Source organism: Bombus impatiens, unplaced genomic scaffold, assembly GCF_000188095.3.
Source record: "Bombus impatiens unplaced genomic scaffold, BIMP_2.2 scf_1152, whole genome shotgun sequence".
In the NCBI taxonomy this organism is placed as follows: Eukaryota; Metazoa; Arthropoda; class Insecta; order Hymenoptera; family Apidae; genus Bombus; species Bombus impatiens.
The window spans coordinates 2,876-15,944 of NT_177571.1; the positions used below are offsets into that span (position 1 = coordinate 2,876).

The 13,069-nt window shown below is 32.2% G+C and overlaps 2 protein-coding genes, 1 long non-coding RNA gene and 1 other non-coding gene across 5 annotated transcripts in view; 3 read left to right on the forward strand and 1 right to left on the reverse strand.

The window, feature by feature from the left end:
* The first annotated feature begins 2,175 nt into the window (after positions 1-2,175).
* LOC100740436 (pyrroline-5-carboxylate reductase 3) lies at positions 2,176-5,604 on the forward strand. The gene is given in 8 exon segments (XM_033323721.1): positions 2,176-2,248; positions 3,581-3,614; positions 3,616-3,713; positions 3,833-3,903; positions 4,232-4,402; positions 4,552-4,764; positions 4,856-5,021; positions 5,122-5,604. Coding segments are annotated over 8 exon segments (948 nt in total). The 3' UTR covers positions 5,244-5,604.
* Positions 5,605-6,179: 575 nt separating this feature from the next.
* LOC117152336 lies at positions 6,180-7,658 on the reverse strand. 2 transcript variants are annotated; one of them, XR_004462687.1, is made up of 3 exons: positions 7,082-7,654; positions 6,588-7,004; positions 6,180-6,511 (listed from the first exon to the last, which is right to left on the reverse strand). It is a non-coding gene; the product is annotated as an uncharacterized LOC117152336 (long non-coding RNA). The 2 variants fall into 2 exon arrangements; XR_004462686.1 differs by having other exon boundaries at positions 6,588-7,658.
* A 692-nt stretch (positions 7,659-8,350) lies between these two features.
* LOC100740557 (von Hippel-Lindau disease tumor suppressor) overlaps positions 8,351-13,069 on the forward strand; it is a 100,452-nt gene continuing 95,733 nt past the window's right edge. The window contains exon 1 of the mRNA XM_003493483.4: positions 8,351-8,653. The gene's annotated coding sequence lies outside the window, so the exon portion shown is untranslated. The remainder of the gene's footprint in view (positions 8,654-13,069) is intronic.
* TRNAY-GUA lies at positions 9,326-9,417 on the forward strand. Its single transcript is given in 2 exon segments — positions 9,326-9,362; positions 9,382-9,417. It is a non-coding gene; the product is annotated as a tRNA-Tyr (tRNA).

Consider the following 13,069-nt stretch of genomic DNA (forward strand, 5'->3'; position numbering starts at 1 on the left):
GATGGGCCGATGGGCCCGCGCGCACCCAACGGACGGTCGCCCATCACGCCAAAGCCGGCGCATGTTGACGGGGAGTCCCACAAGAAGGTGAGGTGAGTGGTCTTGGCAGATACGGGCCCACCAACTTCTCCGAAGTTCTCCGCACCGGATCGGCAAACTGGCGGGGGCCAAAGGCGCCGACCAGTCACCATCCGGCTATAGGAGAATATCAGATTCATCAGGGTTACCCAGGGCGTGGTCTAACGCCCTGAGAACCCGTAGCCGCCTCGTGCTCCCCACGCAGCTCGTCCTACTATCGAGCCAACCCGATCCAGCAATCAACAAAGAGTTGGGCGGCAGCTCCAATTAATTCTACCTTTGTAGAAATTTTGATCGGTACCCTCTCAACGGGGGGGAGGATGTTACGTCGGGCGACACTCTACCTAGACCAGGCCACATACCGCGGGCAAGTTGGGAACCAGATGACCGCTCATTCTTACTGAACATCTCTTTACTGAATCGTTTCTAAAGCTTAGTGTTACTACGGGAAAGTTAGTTTTCTCACGTATGATGTTTCCCACTAGCAAATCTCTCTCCGGGGCGGTTCGCACCCTTCCTCACCTAACCAACCTAGAAAATGAACCAATTGACAGCGAAGTCTTTCCCTCACTCTCCCAATGAAACCTTGCCCTTGACAAATCAGCTCTTCCTTGCAGATCCACCCACGACTAGCTTTCCTCCGATACAGCATCGTCACTTTACCTCACTTATTCTTCATCGCTAGAATAGTCAACATGTCATTAACGAGTTTCTCTCCTTAAAACAATCACTTACTTAACTTGTACATACGCATTAGTGTAATTACCTTCTTTACAAAGTTGTTGGAATAAACATTAATTTATACCTGTTAATTCAGTATATATAATTTTGTTCGTTCAATTAGGATAATTAATATACAAATATTAGTTACAAAGGATCTTTTCAAATGCAAACAGGAAATTGCATAGTGTAGAAATTTGATAATCATTTATCAGTTGATGAACAATAATTGTTAGTCGTATTTCAGTTTCTCACGATGTTTCATGCTGGTATATAAGTCACGGAAGAGACAGGATCTATATTAAACACTGTACACAACTACAAACAGGACAATCATATCGCCGGTTACAGTAAGATATCATTACATTAGAAGATTATAACGGAGCATTTTCTACAGAATGTAAGTCAGTTAAGTATCCTTTTATATAATATGTAAAACAATTTAAATAACTCTAACAATTATGTTTTTAAGAAAAGTTATAAAAATTAATTGAATATTACAATTAGTTCCTAGTTCCTAGTTCTAATTAGTTCCTAGTAGTTATACGCGTTACGTGTCTCTTCGCACGTACACGATTTTTGGCTTTTTTTTTAAATAGTAACGTTATATTTCATTGTATGTTAATACTTGTTTAATATGGTATCATTTATTTTTGGAATCGTTACAAATATTTTATACACTTGATACGATAATTATTTAAGAATTTATATTTGCATCCGTTCAGATATTTTCATGCATAGTTACACTTGCATGTTCACGAAATAGATTATTATATTTTATTAGAGTTGCTAATTTAATCGTATGTTATGCATCAAAAAAGCAATTACCTTAGAATGTATTAATTAGTTTAAAATTTAAATTGCTTTAAACTGATTAAATGTAAAACAGTGCTTAATTTTCATAGTATATTCGTGTTTTATTTCTTTGAAATTTTGATTACTAATTATCATTAGATTGCAGATATTTGTGCAGAATTTTACAAATACAACTAAAGAAGTAGAACTTAAATAGATATTTCTTTCATCTTTTAAATATTATAATAAATGCTTTAGGTAATGTATATATTCCTACATGTTATATGCATATATTGAAATTTTCTGTAAACAAAGAAATATTCGCCTAGTCTACTAATTACGTACTTCCAAGTCATAAAACACATATTTATGCGTATTGCAACGTACTTCCAAGTCATAAAATACATATTTATGCGTATTGCATTCGAGAAATTTCTGATGTAAACAAAAATTTGAGATTTATCAACAATTATGTTTGCTTGCAGCTTATCGTGGCGCCATACATTTAATTTCAACGACATCTAGCATCTAGTAATTACTTTCTAAGCTCATCAGTGAAAAAAAGAAGAGAAAAGAAGGGCAATGACTACCGGATATAAAACAACGGAGCATCTAAGATTAGGACGAGTTCGACAGCGCCTGAACGCCCGAAAAGGTGAGTAGCAGAGTCACTCATTTTCATTTACATCATTTAATTAATTATGTTCGTTCCAAGCAAAAAAATTAAACAATACTTTGGAGGATGAGAATGAATTATAAAAATACAATATATGAAATCAAGTTAAATTACGTAATGTGCGTGCACGTAACGGCACTTGACTATAGTCCAGAAATGTGACTAGAAATCTAAAGAAAATATAATCATATTGCTTAAAGCAAAGAATGATTTAGCAAGTTATTCTTTTTGCTCAAAGATATTTTGTAACTTAAAAATTATAAATTTTATATAAAATTTCTTTAAACTTATTCGATCATTATTATCGTCATTTATGATTATTATTACTGATAAAATTACTAACATAGCTAGTTGAAATAATTATGTAATTTAATATGCTATATGTGTTCTAATGTGACAAATCTCGAATATCGAAGTTTATAAATTAATTTAAATGTCATTAGTTTAAATCATTTCAGTAGTAACTCAATAAATATAGGATGATATTGCTGTACTTAATGTTAATATTCGATGTTTTGCATTACCTAATGTTAATATTCGATTCATAATTTCATCAGTTAACATGTTTTGAGATTAATTTACTTTTTAATGTATAATGTATGCTGATGCAAAATGGAACATGACTTGTACCATTTTATTTACACTGAAATGCATCTCATTGAAAGTAATTTGTGTGGCATTTATGTAATACGTTGCTCGTTTACCAAAATGTAAGAGAGATTTATAGGAAACCTTTAGCTGTCCTAAATCGCAATAGAAGGACAAATTATAGCATTTTGTAATTTTTCTGTGAAAGATGAATGGAAATATCCAACAATTTACCAGTGAAACCACATTTTAGAAGCATTTCAAGAAGTTTATTACCCACGTTACGTTCGTCGCATATGAGTAATGAACGTAAATGTATTGCGTACACAGGACCTTATCTCGTTCATAATTACATAGAAAAAAAACTACTGAAATCATCTATGTACTGAGAAAGATGGGGCGAGAAACGAGAATCAGAAGCGTACTGATTTGCTTGTAAATATCGCGATCGAACGGTATTAATCTTTGTATTGCGCAAATTAAAAACTCCGACTTCAGATGCGACACTTTTCAATTCGTAGTTTTAATTATTAGATATGGATCTATCGTAGTTTTCTTTGAATAAAAAAGACAGCCTTTTTGATCAAACAAAAATTTCCATTTTGAACCTTAATATTCTAACTGATTTTTTAATATGAGCGTGTAAATGAAAATTATGAACGTAAATTGTAACGTATTTTCACAACATTGCGTTTTACTACTGAAAGATTTTTTTCTGTGCAGTGAGTGATCATCTTCTTGCCGACGGGAAACGCAGAAGAGATCGCATTGAATATCGACACAAAAATGTTGAAGATTGGATTTATAGGAGCCGGTAAGATGGCTCAGGCTTTGGCCAAAGGTTTCATTCGAGGTGGTAAGGAAACTATTTATATAAGTTGTTGTATATAGAATAATTTATATGTTACATAATAGTATCCAAATATTAAAATGACCTCAGATATAATCTAATATAATCATTTGTGTAAATTTTAGGGTTGAGCAAAGGTGAAATGATGCTGGCCAGTTGTCTCCCCAATGACGTGGGCAGTATAGATGCATTTAAGGTGAAAATAATAATTTTTTATCGTAGCAGTTTATTATCATTGCATTCCAAGATATATAGATAATGATTCGATTTCGTTATTGTTTCAGTTATTGATTCAGTTTCGATTACAATATTAATTGTAGGAAAATTTCCAATATTTTACTGTTTTATCTTTGCTTTGCGATAATTTATATTATTTATATATAATTTATATTATGACCATACAGTTTAGTTTATCTCTAATCTTTTGCATTTATCGATGTGTTGGTATTAAATATCATTAGTTACTTAAAGCATTTTGATTTGCATGCTACATTATTAATAGCTTAATTAATTTGCGATTCCAGGAAATTGGATCAAATACTGTATTTTCAAATGCACCTGTTGTTGATTATGGGGACGTTTTGATTTTAGCAGTAAAACCACAAGTTGTTCCGATGGTCCTTCCGGATTTAAAAAATTACAGAAAACTTTTACTTTCCATTGCTATGGGTATTCCATTAGCGTCGTTAGAAAAGGTAAAGTTTAATCTTTCTCATTGCCAAACTTTTAATAATATTAATAAGTTGAATAAAAATCAATTTTTATTTTTTTCATTCTTTTAGTTTGATCTTGCTCATTTTATTATTTAAAAATTTTTAATTTCCAACTTCAACTTTAATGCTAGGCTGTGCCAAACGGAACACCGGTAATCAGAGTAATGCCCAATACACCAGCCATTGTAGGTTGCGGTGCTACGGTATACGCTCGTGGAAAACATGCCGGCGATAAAGAAGCCAAAATAGCAGAAAAATTATTTTCCTCTGTGGGTTTATGCGAAGAAGTACCTGAAAATTTAATTGATCCCGTTACAGCTTTAGCGGGTTCGGGACCTGCTTATGTATGTAACAAAAACTTGATATATTTTCAAACATTTATATTAATGTTTATAATAGAAGACGAATACAGAAATATATTTTTTATAAATGTAGGTATATATGATGATAGAAGCTTTGGCCGATGGAGGCGTAAAAATGGGTCTTATGAGACCAACCGCGTATATGCTAGCTGCACAAACAGTTCTTGGTGCTGGTACTATGGTTCGAGATACGAAAATACATCCAGGACAACTTAAAGATGATGTAGCGTCACCAGCAGGTTTGGAAAAATCATGCATATGTTTAATATTATATAATGTATTTTCTAATAGGCTTTGTGCATTTCTTATTTACTAATTATTTGTTTGCATTTTAATTAGGATCTACTATAACTGCAATACATTATTTAGAACAACATGGATTGAGATCAGCTGTAATTGGAGCAGTTGAAGCAGCAACGAAGAGATGTAAAGAAGTTAGTTCACTTTTAGAGAAAAATTAGATTGATTGAACGGTAAAGAAATAGATGTAGTTGATGAAGAAACTAAGAAACAAGGAAAGTATTCTAGTAATCCTTAATGTCATAGAAAAGAAAGTAAATCATAGTAATGACGCTTTGCATCTAGTAAGTACATTTTCATTTGTACTTTCATCGACATCGCGTTTTATAAGAAATATGTAACGTAATTTTTAAAAGATACTTTGTATATATTGTACATAATTCTTTTAAATTGGTAAATGTTAAAATTATTGTTGTATATTTAAAGCCACGCGCTTGAAAGTAATAGATCTGTTATTTTTTCATAGTAGCATATTTTGTAATTGAAGTGTATAAAGTGTACATAAATATGTCTTGTATTTAATAACATTTTTACGCTTATCCTTTTAGCATAAATGAAATAAGAATGCAAACGTTTTCTGCTTGAATGAAATTTCGTAGTGACATGTGTTATGAATACTACAGAAAGTATGGTACAAAATATAATTTTTGATATTATAATACAAATTATAACATTATATCATATTATATAATATTTTAAAAATAACATATTATATATTATTGTAAATAATTAGATGCCAGAATAAACATACAAATTTTAAACAGTTTTTAATATTCTTTAATATATTTATATAAGATATGTCATTCTTTATACTAATAATATTAAAAGGGCACGGTACTAATCCTAAAATATAAAATATTTATGAATATTTAAAAATAATCTCAAAATTTGATTCTGTACGTATAAGTACAGAAATTAATTACTTATTCTAATTCTAATTTAGTGGTTAATAATATTTGGTAGTCAAACGTTCACTTTAAACTTCACTTGTTTAAAACCAGGATTAAATTCTGACTTAAAAGATTAAATTCTGACTTAGACATTTCTCTATAATAGCTTTTTTAACTATGTCGCTTTTTGGAATACTATCTCCTTTACACTTTAGTACATAAAGTTTATGCATAGCAGCTATACTTAGCTTAGAATCTAGATACTTCTTTCCTGTATAATCCATCGTACCTGTTGATTTTTCTGTTCCCTTTTTTTTGTTTTTGATGTAAGTTGTCCTCTTTGGTCTGGTTCCGTAACTCCACTAGGCATCCGTTATATTATATAAGTATATTTCGACTCTGTTGTTGTTGACTTCAACTTTGTTGTTGTTATTAACTATAACTTCTGCTATAACTCCGAGCAGCTTCGTTTATTTTGTCAGCGCAACACATGCAGCATTTTCAAGAAGGTCCCATGGTTTTTGCTGGTACTATTTTCCCTGTGAATTACAGGGTTTTGATATGAATTTCATTTTGCTTTATGCTTAAAGCCTCTCTAGAATTGAGTTGGTTTACCTCCAACTCCAATATATTCTTTGCTTCTTAGTCTAGCATTTTTTTTATATTCATTTTCCATAGCTCAGGATGTTTTGTACGTTTTATAGTTTTTCTTATATTCTTTTACAGTTCTCGATTGTTTCACCTCTTTAGACAGTACATACTCCTCTACATTTAATTCTGTTTGTCCTAATGAGTTGAATAATTCAACGTTTAGTGGTAGATCTAATAGGGTAACAGAAGTAGGAGTTCATAAAGTCATTGCATAAAAAAATGATATGCACAATAAATATTGCTATTTACTACTTCTGAATGAGTTATTCGTTGAAGGTATAGCATCATGTTGATAAACAGGTATTGGAATTAAACCCATAATAGATGTATCCTTTCACCACTGAATATTTGTAGATGTATTATCTAAAAAATTTTCTAGACCTGAAATAATAAAGATCTTGAATAAAGTAAACTAAAATTAATTTATATAATGCAAAGTTTATTTGTTCATTGCTTACCTATGTTGGTTTGATATTTGTTATAAGATAACAGATGGGATAATGGTAGACCTTGAGTTATGTATACATTTTGTTCATTGAACCAAGGTTTCACTTCTTTTCTTCTTATTTGTCCATTTTGAGTATTTATTATCATCACATTTTGCTCCATTTTATTATCTTCCTAATTACATTTGATATTTGTACATTCATCTAATTATTTCCACTAACTATACATGAATTTTTAACAATTCATTTCATGTTTTTATACCTCATTTTATCATGTCTTACGCAGAGATAAGAAAGTGGAGAACATCATAGATATAGCTTTTTATATATACTTTCTATTTCATATTCATGTAATACTTTCTAGGTTATGTTTCAGTCCCTTCTTTTAAAGTTACTTGATAGAATAATATTGATAATAAGGATAAGTAATACATGATATCCACCATACTAGATCAAAATAGAAAATGATTTAAATCTAATCATAAAAATTCTATCATTTATATTAAATTAAATTGGAACAAAAATTTTAAAAATTAAAGTAAAATGCCATTTATAATAGTAAGCGTAAAATATGATTAATAACAAAAATTTATTGTATCACAGTAACAGAATTTGATCTTGAATAGAAGCTGATTTTTGAACTTATTTAAGGAAAAAGATCGGGAAAAGATATAAACATAATCCAAATATTTTAAAAAAATTTTTAATTTTAATGTCATGATTTGACTAAAGATGGCGATATATCGCGCCAAAATGCTTTTCAGCCATTATTTAACAGTTTGAATTCGGTCATCGAATCTGATCACAAGCTTCTGCGTCTTCTTCATACATATATCTTAAAAAATGGTACGTAAGATATAAATATTCTGTTGAAAAACGTTTCAGAACACGAAACTTTGCAGTTTGTTAACAGATCTTCGTTAAAACTTTATACATATCTGCATTAACCTATATCTTCTCCGAAGCTAATAAAGTATCAGTTCATAGAAAGTTTTGCGTTTTTTCAATCATATTTGTAAGTTCTGTATGTATATAATATAATAATAGACGAATTAATGATCAATATTACTGTAATTTAATATTTTAAAGCATAAAATTTAATTTTTAATAATGTTAGTATATAATTTGTATTTTTAAATTTCGCTGATTTCTATTTTTAATACTTAATAATGCAATTAATTTTTAATAATAACATTCAACCTTCAATAACGTATCAAAATTTAATAGAACGAAGAATATTTAAAATATTCCGTGGTTAATTTCTTTTAGCGCGATAATTGAAAAATATATTCAAATCCAAAATTCTCGTAGGGGTCGTATAGATGGCAGCACGCGACGCAATTAGAGGCACGTTTGACAGTCGTGAAAATTTGTTCGGAAACGTTCGACAAATGGCGTTCGGTATTAAAAGTGTGATGTGTGGTGCGTGTAAACAAAAGTACATTGAAGTTCTGCGAAATGTTTGGCAAACCTGACGCCAGCCTGCGATAAATGTTAACTTCGTCAAACGATTCTGTGGACGTTGGTGTCGAGGAGTATTTTGGTTACCATCCGGTCGACAACGCATTCCAACGTGCATTGTCGGTGAGTGTCTTTTAGGTTACCCATCGATTTGCGAACAATCATTTAATTTATATTAATCGTCTACACATTTCATATAGCTTCTCGTGATCGTAAAACTATTTCGTTCTCTCTATTTTCTGTCAGGAATTACTTCATAATCTAGAAATCGCGACACATTCTTTTGTCAGCCATTTACTTTTTAATTGTCATCTAACTTTATTGACACATGTAGCACTCTTGAACCTTGAGACAGAACGAAGTGTATAAACGTCTCATTTTCTTTGTCTCTTTGTCATCTTCCCTGACATCATCGATATTTATCTTTTCTTTTGATAACTTTGTTTATCTGTAATCTAGATTTACTTATACACAATCACTTCCTTCTTTAAAGACTTACAAAGTTGAAAAACATTTAGCGTGATATTTGTTTTTATAATCATATATTCCATATTATAATAATTATGTTCTATAGAATTATGTGTATTGTATTTAATATTCTTTTTTTTGCTTGTTACGATTAATTCCAAAGTACGAAAAGTTCATTTATTTTTTTCTAATATTCATATATCGGTAAAAATGTAGTAATTAGTATTATACGTGTATATTGTATACATTCATATATATATTATAATCAAATAACCTTGAATACTCCATAGCGAGTTGTTTATGTTAAAATACATCATTTTTGTAAATCCTTCGATAGCTCAGTTGGTAGAGCGGTGGACTGTAGTTGGTTGGTTCTCGGAGACATCCATAGGTCGCTGGTTCGAATCCGGCTCGAAGGAAAAATTTTTTTAATTCTTAAAATCGCGATTCTCATTTTCGTCTGTATTTTTGTTATTTTTATATTATAAAAAGTAATATAAAATTTATTTAATGATATAATGTGAAGAGATAGAAAAATAATCAATTCATATTTCTGCGGTATTAAATGAAGCTTTTCTATTCTTCGGATACACTGTTAGTATTTGTTAATTGATGCAGTGTAACTATTATAATTGTTTTATTTTGTATGCCAAATACTTGCTGCCCTCTGCAAGCGCAGTTGCATATCACAGATCATGTCTTTGGCGGTAATGCAGTTTATACTTTTTCAGTACGGTAACGTGGCGCATTAGTTAGCAAATTATACAATAAAAATCTTCAATCTTTCCATATAATATACAATATCTCATAGAAAATGCATATTGGATATTCAATGAACTTCTGGGACTTTCAAGACTTATCGAAAATTTAAAGACTTAGAATTTGTATAAATTCAATATTCAACATTGATTGAGACTTTGAAAGGATTTAACTGCTGAATAATATTCGAGCCGATCGATCTTTTACACTATCGAGAAGCTACGAATTATTTCGAAATTTAGATTCAAACGATCAATTGCTATGAGAGCCGAACTAAAGTTTTTGAGATCAGAGACTATTGATTCAGCGAAGGCTGTTTTCATAGAAAAATGGGGGATAGGAGAAGACCATTAAAATGAAATAAGTTAATGTAAATATGAAATAAAATTTCTTTCGTAATGAGTTATATTTAATGTTTTTTTAATATACATTCTTAAAATACAGTTTAAAATAAAATGTATTTTTCTTAAAGTAGTATGGGCTCTGGGACGACTAAGTTAGAGGCTTTTAGTAATCTCCGCGACTGCTATTAAATATACAGGGTGATTGGTAACTGGTGGTAGAAGCGGAAAGGGGGTGATTCTACGCAAAAAAAGAAGTCGAAAATATAGAATAAAAATTTTTCTTTTGAGGCTTTGTTTTCGAGAAAATCGACTTTGAAGTTTCGCTCGGTACGCGTGCACTTTATCACGTCTCGTTATAACGGATCTCACTGTAGATCGTTGTCTCGATAGAAAAATTAAAAAAAAATTTTTTATTCTATATTTTCGACTTCTTTTTTCGCGTAGAATCCACCAGTAGTACCACCAGTTACCAACCACCCTGTATATTCATTTTGTACTACACCTTTTGAAACATGGAAAAATAATTCCAAGAGAAATCGTACAATTTAAAGAAACAATAAAGAAAATTATGATTAATATTGATATAAGTATATATATTCATAATTCCAAAGCAAACATGATAGATGTTATACATGTTCATCGAAATTATGTACTTTTATAATATAAAAAATTTCGTTATATATATCTATACATCATGACAAGCAATGAAATGAACATTAATTTACCGCTAATCGTGTCCTCAAAGCATTCAAGTGATCCATAGCAGCTTTTAACTCGGCATTAGCTTGTGCAGGTGCAGCTCTTAATGGTTTCACTGTTTCATTAATATAATGGAAAACCATTATATTTCTCACCCAACTGCAAAGACCTGCAGCGGCTTGTGATTTTGAATAAGTAATCTCTGAATCAAAATCTAAAAGTATGATATAATTATTGTTTCGTTAACGTATATCTATATGCCGATTCATTATGCTACTGCATATACATAATATGTGATGTAATATTAACTATCTTAATATACGAGGATCAGCCGAATATAAACCAAACTTTGTTTTTAACTTTATATTTTAGTAAAATATTCCAGAAGGAATATTCTTCCTATATACATTTCGTTTTTGTGTATACACTTTTTCCATCAGATTGTTAATTTTTTCATTCCAGTTTTGAGCTTGTACCACCAGTTACCAATCACCTTGTATAGTGTATAGTAAATATATTATACTAATATACACGTATGGTATACCTACTAAGAATCTATTATTATCTACTGATAAGTGTTGATAAAAAAATGTGTAGGTCATTCAAGCGTGTTGCGAAAGTAAAAAGGGATTAATCTGTGTAACCGATCGAGCGGATCACTCGCGAGATGCAACGCTGATACACCAGGGGGGCGCGCGCGTTCACGTTAATTTATCGCCAGTCCGCTCTAATCGTCCTTCGTAATTTATTACTACTCTGTTCATATTTATTGGAGGGATGGCAGGCCTGGTGTATTGTGCGCGCGAAATTGCTTATATTGTTGCCTGCTCGTGGGATCGCGATAAATTATTCGCTGGCTAAGGTGTGATACCTGACGCGCGCCCGATAGATCGCAATTGTGGCCGAACATGATTTGATATGGTACTTTATGTCCCAGAGCTTTGCGCGCCCTCTCGTACATCAATCGCGGGAATTCTCCTCTGCATTAGGGGATCGTTGGAACGATATGATGCTAACTTTGAATTTACATTTGGATTTTAAGAACGATTGAATTCTTTTTCAATTGGAAAGTCAGGTTATCTTGGAATTAAGAGAACGATTCAGTTTTCTTATATTATCTAATATATAATTATGTTACGTCCGATGACTCTACACAAACCAGGCTCCACATCGCGGACAAGATGGCAGTCAGATGTCTACACACTCTTACTGCGTACTCTCAATAGTCATAAGGACCCACCATAAATCTTGGTATTTTTATAGTTAGGGTCCTTCAGACTAAACAAATATCTTTTATTTCAAGTGCTCCTTAAATTTATTGTCTACTACGGGAAGATCGGGGAAATTTGGTTTTTCTCATATTCGGTATCTCCCGCTAGCAACTTTTTCTCGTGGGCGGCTAAGACCCTTCCTTGTCCACCAACCTTCTTCTTATCCAATCAAAAGCAATGACTATTGCCCTCACTTTCCTAGCCAAAATTCTCATCAACAAATCCGATGGTCCCGTGCGCTAGACACACCCATCGCTAGCTTTCCTCCGCCACGGCATCGTCTCCGAACTTTACTGATTTTCCATCTTTAGAACAGTCAACATCTTTTGACTGGTTTTACATTCTTAGATCAGTCTACAAGTCGCTTACTCGCTGAACCCATCTCTCGGTTCTATCTTACTTGCGATTTATACTTCTCGCGATACCGTAACTCACTACTTGCAAGTTGCTCCTACTACGATTAACATCGTGGTCTTGCTAATAACTATTCGAGTCGAACACTTCTAATCTTATTGTAAACGACATTACAATTCGACATCGTAACTTAACCCGCGTGTCTCTCCGAACATTTGTATACTCCGCGAAACTAGTTGTTGGATTAAAGTGTATATTATAACCTGTTAAACTCAGTGTTATACTAATTCAACCATCTTTATTATCCTAACTGAAATAGAGGGTCGATCAGTTCGTGGCGTCGATGATCTAATTGTAACGGGAATTTACGACTCCCGTTGACGCGTCTCCTCCGCGATCGCGTCTCTCCGCGAACGGTCGAGCAAATTATCTAATATATGTCGGAGATGAAAGGACATCGAAGCCTCTCCTTTGGAACTTCGGGATAATTCCCTAACACCGTAATCTAGATTCTATCATAGTCGTAATTAAACAATTGTCGTCTTTCGATCCGATTGTATTTGTTTGAGATTTGTGATAACGAGCTTGGGCTCGAGACGACAGCCAGTCGCCGAACGTAGTCGCGGTCACGGGATGAACGCTTT